The sequence below is a fragment of the Cryptosporidium hominis genome, assembly GCF_000006425.1.
Source record: "Cryptosporidium hominis TU502 chromosome 7 CHRO017128, whole genome shotgun sequence".
Taxonomy (NCBI): Eukaryota; Apicomplexa; class Conoidasida; order Eucoccidiorida; family Cryptosporidiidae; genus Cryptosporidium; species Cryptosporidium hominis.
The window spans coordinates 1-9,001 of record NW_667181.1 but is presented as its reverse complement, the minus strand read 5'-3'; the positions used below and the strand labels follow the sequence as shown (position 1 = coordinate 9,001).

Here is a 9,001-nt window from a genome sequence, read left to right as displayed (position 1 = left end):
ACTTTTGCTCTTCAATTAATTTCAAAAGTTGCATATATAGAAGAATATCAACTAAATTTTGTAATTTTTATATTTTTAGATTGTTCAAGTAATTTAATCCATAATTTTTAGAATTTCTCATTATTTATAAATTCTAACAAATCGTAGCGAAATTAGAAACTTCCCCCCTCCCCTCTCTGATTTGTGCATGCATAATTTGTTGATAATTATTAATTCTTATCCACTTAAAATACCCCCCACATAGCATTTTAGCTATACCGGCAATAACTATGGCGCCAAATGTGTGCATGCAAAAATGAATTAGTATTAAAATAACTAGATAAATTAAATGAATATAATATAGTGATATTAGAATGACCATAAAAGGAGTAGGAGGGGGGAATCAAATTTTAGGTGTAAAGAATTCCTATTTTAATAGATCTTTTGCTTGTATTCCTCTTTTCCGATAGAAAAAATAAAATAAAATAAACAAAGTGAAAGTTGAACGTTTTAAACAAAAGGTCACTATATACATGAACAATTAATTTTTAAGCGGCATCTTTATGCACAATTAGAGAATTCACTGAAGATATATTATATGGGTAAGAGAAATTTCCGGAGCAAATTTGTCTGATTTTAAGACATTTATTCCATTCTGTATTGGATTCAGAAACATGTCCTAGGTGAGATAAAGCAATAGCTTTAGTGGAATATAGATTGGAGATTTCTAAATTATATTGGTTCTGAAATAATAATAAATGAGAGTTGATCATTTTCGAAACATAATAATTAACAGAATTCCAGTCTTTAACAATAACATTCCAAAAAGTGAGTAACTTATAACATCTATAGAGTAAATGGTTTAATGGATGAGGTAACGGTGATTTAGAGTCAGGAAGATGATATCTTTGAATTAAGCTTGATATTAGATTAATTGCTCCTTGGAGATCATATTTTTGAATATTCATATTCTCAGCTTCTTGTATGGTATCAAGAAATTCATTTTGAATACTAGTAACTTCAGATCCGTAATATATTTCACCACATGAATTACAGTGATATGATTCAGTTAACTGGGAGATTAGATAGTCTTGATCATCAATAATAGACGTAATATTTTCTGGTTTATTTAAGTTAGAAACAGATTCTGATTGGATTATTGGAATATTATTACTTTTGTAGTCAAAATCATTAATGTTGAAGCATTTTGAACAACAAAATCCTTGGATATATGAGTCATTACAATTAAGAAAAGATGTTGTACATCTTTCACAATGACATATAAAATGTTTGGTTTTAAGTAGATTTTTAATTCGATTTCTCCTAGTATCATAAATCTCAACATAATTAATTGTAATTTCTTCATCCTTTTGAATCTTCCTATTAGCTATTAAATTAATTGTTACAGAGGATTGATTAGGAATAGGATTTACTCCAATGAAGTCACAATTTGGATCACAGCTATGGTTAAACAGGCTAGAATATGAAAAAAGTCCCCATCCAAGAATGCTTGGGTTTAATAAAGAGTTAGACAACTCTAAAGAAGAATTTGGAGCTTTTTGGCGTGGATTCACTAATTCTGATACTGAATCTCCATTTACATTACATTTCAAAGGGAATTTAGGGATTCCAAAACTATTACTATCCATAATGCATGAAATCTTAACCAATAACTTATCTGTAATAATATCATTATTTTCCAATTTATCAATTTCTGCTTTCAGTTTTGGAATTTTGAGAATCTCAAGTGCTAATTCTTGATAAACATCCTTAATGCTCTGTAAAAACTTTTCTTGATTGTCAACCAAAGAATTAATTTGGTTTAAATTTGATATTAAGTAACTATTATTCTGCTCTCTTTGGCTTTTATTTTTATCATTAAGCTCAAGTATTAATTTAATAACAAATCTCGTTAAAAGTCTAGATCTATCAAAAGAAACTCCTACTTTATTAGAAATCATTTGCAAAATATCCAACTTTAGTATTCCACATTCAAAATGATGAATTGTTTTAGACTCCTCCATACATTTCTTTGAACAAAACTTGATTTTCTTGCATTCCTGACATTCTAGAATGCATTCAGAATAAGAGCCTGCTGATCTCAAATAATTAAAGCATGTATCACAAATTTCTTCTATATTATCACTAAATAATATTCTACAATACGGCTCCTCCATTAATATGCTTTCTCCAATTTGTATTTCCTCTTTTGCTATGATACTCCTCCCTTTCCTCTTATCTTCTTTTATTTCAATTTTTTCTGGTAAATTCCACATTTGGAAATCATATAAATCATCAATTATTATTAAAAATTTTTAACTAGAAAAATTTTCCAAGCTAAATCTAAATTATATGTTTTGGCGCCAACATTCGAAATTATTATATTCGGTACCCGTGATTTCATGCAATACCGGTAAAAAAATAATAATAAAAATTTAAGTAAACTAAAATAAATTGTATAAATCGCTTATCTAATTAATTTCTAAAATTCATTAATTTAGATTTACTAATTATAATTCGTCATGTTTGATAGATTTTTCCACCGTTTCAATTTGCTCTTGTGTGGGGAATTCATCACTAAACTGTTCAAAGTCTGAGAAAATCGTAACAACAAGATCAGTAGCATTTGCTGGATCTATGAATGAAATCTCATTAGAATCAATACTTGTTGAGTTCATCATGTAATCCTTAATATTTATGTAGCTAATTTCTTCTGCATTAAAGTGAATGGGATTACCTGAATCCTTTCTATTAAAGAAAATTATGGATGGAATAGAATTGGAATAGAACTCATCCTTAGGAAGGTCATTTTCACTGATATCAAAGGACCCAAACTTTATTTTTGATTCAGAATTCCCAAAAGAAATTGCATCATGTAATTTTCTAATAATCTCTTCTGTATCTATGCAAGGTTGGCAAAATGGAGTAACTAAAATAACTAGCCAGTCATTCTTTTTATCCTCTAAAACCATTGAATTAAAGTTACTCCCAACTAACTTGAATACTGTGTCATTATCATAATAGACAGGTATTGGCTCAGATCTTAATTTTGGCTCAACCTTATTTAATTCAATATCTTGAAGAAATTTCTTTATTGTTAAATACTCTATTGGAGTATTTGGTGGTAACAGATAAGGTCTAGATTTAGCTACAGCTACTGTTGGAAGCATCTCAGGTTCTACTAATAAAACTGTATTTAAATGAGAAGAATGTTCTGAGGTATCTAACCATACTACTCTGTAGTTATCTGCGAATTCTTGTGAAATTTGAGTAAATAATGCAACATATGGTTTAATACTTTCTTCTCCTTTACCAGGTTCCATTGGAACAAGAAGCCAAATTAAATCATATTCCACCTCTGAATATTTTACATAATTTCTAGATGAAATCTCACCAAATAATGGAATCTGATTAGCTTTCACAAAATCCCAAACTTCTTTCCTTTGTTTAGAAGAGCCATGGAAAGGTATTGCATTTTCATATCTCCTTAAGCAAACAATCCAAGGATCAAAACTGCTTTTCTTTAAATCATTTTTTATTGAATCTAACTCTATTCCAGATTGAAAGACATTGATAAAGCTTTCTTTAGATAAACCAAATCCTAAGTCATCCTTTGAAATTTGGTAGAATTTCCCAGAAGCTCTATTATAGTTTGCTACATCATTAAATATACTTCTCTCCATTCCGTTCTTATCACCATAAAAGATATATAAAACATCATTCTTAAGTAATAAATTCTCAAGTTTTTCCTTATTAATCATATTCTTCTCTAATTCCAAAACAGGAAATGCTACTTGTTCCTTTAACCATTCTAATATTTCATTTTCTTCTCTTCCTCCATAATATTCTTCTGCTACCTTATTTCTAAAAAACTTCATTGTAGGATAATCATTTATTTGGTATTCTTCCAATATCTTTATATTCCTCTCTCCATTGATCTTTGCCACATTAACCTTAATATTTCTTATTTCTTCATTCAACTTTTCCAATCTTTCTATTATTGTCACACATGCTGCACAATCATCAGTATAAAAGATTACTAGACAATGTTCATTCTTTGTAATAAAATCTTGAAAGCTATCTTTATTTAACTCAGTTAAATTCCCACCTTTAACTATTGAGAAATATAAAAAAAATAAAACTGTTTGTAATGTTAGTAATATCCTCCAACTCATTTCCATTCTTTAAAATTACTAATTTATTCTACTTTTCCGAATATTGTGCTTTTGCACTATATTGAAATCTTATTAAATTGTATTTTATTTTCAAGCCTTCACCCTCTTTAAACTTTACTATTAATTTTAAAAAAAATAACTTTTATTTTCACACAATTAATTATTTATTTCCCATCTTAATAAATTCAACTTATGCATTTGGCGCCCAAACAAAACGGTACCAGCACCCCACCGTTCCAATCACGAGGCGCTACAGTTCGGGCGGGAACCGTGATGTTAACTTTAATTGGCGCCATGTGCACGGCCGCCCTATTTACAACATAGAACGCCGGTATGAGATGACTTGGCGGTAAACCTTGAGTAAGAATAACTAAACAATTGAAATGATAGTAAAGGTAAAATTGAGAATAAAAAAAAAATAGATAAAAAAAAAATGAGCGAAATTAGAGTAGTCTGAATTGAGTTCGTTAATACATGATCCAACGTCTCGAGAATTGGACTTAATTAGATACAAAAATGATCCGAAAATACATTTTCGTTCCACGTGCCGGCCAACCATTTTCAAGTTGAAATAAAAAATTTCAACGAATTTCTGTTAGGTGGCGTTAGTTATCTCAACTAATACTTCTAAGAATACATTCAAAAGAATGTAGAGGCATCTCAGACCTTCCCATCCATTTATGAAAAATGCAGTTAAGTAATATTTCATATAAATAAAATATTAGCAAAACCCACTTTATTGTCTATGGAGAATCTCGAGCTTGATCTCGCCCATAGCTACTTTTTTTAAATAAAAAAAACTCAAGTTATGAATAGTATAATATATAGTTAAATTCCATGTAAATTTAAATTTAGAAATAATAATCAAAAGCTTTATCTTGATTTTGTTACTATATATATATAAGCAAAAGCCATTTGTCTGTCCCTTATAAAGAATAAAAAGATCTATTTAAAGTTAAAAATCTTCTCAAAAGGTTTTTTAAATTAGTTGATATAGTACTCTTTTTTCTCTATCAATTGAATAAATATGGCTCTATTGGAATATATTGAATTCCTCTAAATTAAATGTAGGTATATAATATTATTATACCAAAAGATGTAGAACCCTGTGATTGACATAAACTCTACGGTAAGAAAAGAGCAATGGCACCCGAGATTCGTTACTTTTCGATGAAGTTTGATCCAATAAAATAGTAAAAATATCCCAAATATTGGTCTTCGGTATCATCGGTATATCTTGAAAATATAAACCATTTTATATATTTAAATAAATAGAGGAATTTACGTTATATTATAAGTATCAATTAAACAGTATGATTCAATTATCTTCTTTTATATGAATATTGAATTATCTTGATTAATAATATTTCATCATCTGGTATCAAATATATATATATATATATATGATGTGATATTAATGTTTATATAAGTGGATTAAAAAAAAAACTTTAAATATCCAAAATTAAAGAATCCAATTTAATAGCAAACGTAAACACACGTTATATATGATTAGTATTAATCCAAGTATAAAGAAAATTGTCAGGTTTGCAGACATAGAGTTTCTCCACATAGATAGATTCAGTGGATTGACAGATTATTTTGCACGCTTAACTACTTAAAAAGTAGAAGATCATCATTCATTTCCAATATACCATCAATAAATATAAAAATCCATATAACGCGGAATAAATGCTATAAAATGGAATAATTAACATAGAAATAATGCTCAGTACCGCTTTGTAAATAGTAACTCTTATGAGACTAATTTCCAAAACGATAAAAAACTCTTTTTCTACACTAAGTTTCAGTGGAAGGAGAAGAATAGAGTTGGTTAATCTTCATTGCAATATTCCAATTATACCAGATGAATAACTATATATTTACGTATATTTTTAAAGTTCTTTTCCATTCAATTGCGAAAAATAATATAACGTATTTAAATATATCCATTTATAAAAGGCTTAAAATATTCCCATATTTCAATACTTAATAGAGAAAAGAATACCAATAACTAAAAATATCCGACTTACCTCGTATTCATAAGATATCTTTCAAACTATATGTAACAATTATTGATGGGATGAATAAAATAATATGTCTCATAGTTTAACAGATTTTAAGGTCTCAATTCTTTCCATGATTTCCCTTGTAATAGATGAATTCTTTTTTCTTCTGCAAATAATAGAAAGAAAACCGTTTAAAAGTCGTTCCCTCAGAGTTAAAAAGCTCGATATTATTTAATATTCTCGTCATAATAATCTGAATTGGATTTCAAAATCATCATTGGGATAAATATTAAAGATTTAACTTTTTCTTTATATACGAATTCTTATTCACTTAGTCTATATATAAGAAGTTTCCATTTTGTATCCCATTGTAGATTACTGAAATAAAATCCACTAATACAAAACTGAGATACAAAATGTAAAAACTGAAAATCTTTGTCCGTTTTTTCCTCAAATTCCTCAAATCTTTTAATTGATTATTTTATTTATTTGATTATTATTTACTATTTCTCTAATTATTATTATTATTATCACCTCAAGACAAACCGCCAAAATTTCGTCTCATTTTTGGGCGGGCAATTTGGGCGGTAACTCCATTTATTATAATATTTAGATATTAAAATTGAAATAAGCTTCTTAAGACTTGATGAAAGGGTTGGAAGCAACAGATCATGGATTCATCGCATTTTACTGCGGTTTGTTTGAAAAAACCTATTTTGTTTTCTGGGTAGTTTAGGTTGCAGATCGTGGTGTTGGAACAGAATTCTGGGATTGAGTCCATACTGCTAGAACAAATTTCTGAGAGGTGGTCCCTGATTCCTTGAATATAGTTTTCAACGGTTGACTTTACATTATTAATTGTTGAGCTTTCTAGCTGGTACCTTACTAGATATGGTAGAGAGCTGGTATTTTCTAATTCACATTCCAGGTCGAATTGTGTCTTATTTTCTTGTATCTCGACTAATCTAATTAGAATTTTGATTCCAACTTCCTTTTCAAAAATAGTGAATATGACGCCAATTAATATATGTATGAATGAACGGTCAGTGGGAAATGAGATCTGATGCTTTTCCGTGAATGAGACCCATATGTCCAGAACTCCTGTTGAAATCTTTCTCCTATATTGTATTTCTCTAGATGCTCCTTGTTTTAGCCAAAATTCTGATTTATCATTACTTACAATGTTATTTTGACCCTCCCATTTACTTATCTCAAGTTCAAATGTCTCTTTTGGATCCAAAATGTACTTACCGTAGAATAAGTCATTAGTCAGTATCTCTGCTAACTCTGTTGCTGTAATTGAGACAATGCAACCAGGAAATATGTGTGATAAAGGAGCAAAATCTGAAAATGATTCTTTTCCAACATTTTCCCTGCTACTTATTGGTATGTCTGCATTGTGTATAGTAAAGCTACGAGCATTTGGATTTTTTGCATTTTCCTTGTTTTCTAAATCTCTTAGAGAGTCTCTTCTTTCATTGTAAATTTCATAAACTTTCAAAATGCACTCTTCATTATCTCCTAAAAAATAACTTATTCCAACTTTTGTCGTTATTCTCACTTCTTTCCCTTGGTTTTGTAACTCAACTCCTGTAATATGATCAAAAGGAAGTACAATCCATTCCCCTTTAGAGACTTTTGAATTATCCCCATTAAATGAGGTAGCAAAAGCTGTGGCTGCTATTGGAGCCAAGATTCTTGAAACATTGAGGTTATTTCTACTCACCAAATGCAATACTATAAGTTGCTTCTCCATGAAAATTACATCACATTTATAGGATCCCAGTCCCACTCCACTTGTACGAAGAGTACATTTGTAACATCCATTCAACTCATAAATCTGGCTAAAGATGGAAGAATCGTTTGCTAAAATCTCTTCCTCACTTTCATTCCTGGAAGTTATGTTATTTTTAGAGTGATTTACGGAATTCTCAGAATTTATTCCCGTTGTTAAGTTCTTGGTTAGTTTTTCCAACCACCAACTCATTTAACGTTTTAATCTCCTTTTCTTTGGTTTCAGCTATGCTTTTATTTCCTCTCCAAATTCTAAAATTTTCCAAAACTCCCCTTCATCAGCATATTTTTTTGATATTGCATGCAATTTTTGAAATTTCATTAATTTATTTTGGAGCCCATAGCAAAAGGCTCCAAAATAAATACCAGTTTGAGGGGCAATAATTAATCGAAATTTGACTTTTTTAAAGAATTTGAAATCCCCGTAAAACTCGACTTTATAAATTAATTTCTATTTTAATTAATTCCAATTTTTCTCAGAATTCACAATTTCCACTCCCAATATTAGCAAATAATGGAGAGTTCCCCACTTTCTACACCATTCATCTGACCCTATTTACTGCTGAACTCTTGGAGTCTAGGCTAAAGTTAAGTTAACTTCTTGAATTAACAGAGCGCTTTCTTACTATTACTTGCTTTGATGTACCCAGAAATAATTAGTAATAAGCTTCCAGTTCTTATAAAACTGCTTATTGATCAATACATCTCCATATTTTCAAGTCCATTATTTCTATGTTTAAGTATTATACTGGCTTTAGTTGTTCTAATAGATTTTATTATAAGAAAGAATAATACAAAGAAATATTCATCATATTCTTTAAATAATCGTCAGAATGTGGTCCAAAATTCAAAACATATTAGAAAATTTGTTGAGCAAACCAAAATATCCTTTGGATGTTGTTGGAGATATGAATCAAAAAAAAGAATTCATGGAAGGATGTTTGTGAACGATAGATCAATCACATTCTTCTCACCAATTTCCATTACTTACGAAGATAAAGAGGTTATCTCAAAATATTCGTCATTCCCAGGTATGCTCATTTCAGA

The 9,001-nt window shown here is 29.2% G+C and overlaps 3 protein-coding genes across 3 annotated transcripts; all 3 read right to left on the bottom strand.

The window, feature by feature from the left end:
• Nucleotides 1–527: 527 nt before the first annotated feature.
• Nucleotides 528–2,255, bottom strand: Chro.70568 (hypothetical protein). Its single annotated transcript, XM_661019.1, has 1 exon — nucleotides 528–2,255. One exon carries the CDS (start codon nucleotides 2,253–2,255, stop codon nucleotides 528–530), a length of 1,728 nt encoding a protein of 575 aa, XP_666111.1.
• Nucleotides 2,256–2,489: 234 nt separating this feature from the next.
• Nucleotides 2,490–4,160, bottom strand: Chro.70569 (protein disulfide isomerase precursor (PDI)). The annotated part of the gene is made up of 1 exon (XM_661018.1): nucleotides 2,490–4,160. One exon carries the CDS (start codon nucleotides 4,158–4,160, stop codon nucleotides 2,490–2,492), a length of 1,671 nt encoding a protein of 556 aa, XP_666110.1.
• A 2,616-nt stretch (nucleotides 4,161–6,776) lies between these two features.
• On the bottom strand, nucleotides 6,777–8,147 carry Chro.70570 (hypothetical protein). Its single annotated transcript, XM_661017.1, has 1 exon — nucleotides 6,777–8,147. The coding sequence occupies one exon, from the start codon at nucleotides 8,145–8,147 to the stop codon at nucleotides 6,777–6,779; it is 1,371 nt and encodes a 456-aa protein (XP_666109.1).
• Between the last annotated feature and the right edge of the window lie 854 nt (nucleotides 8,148–9,001).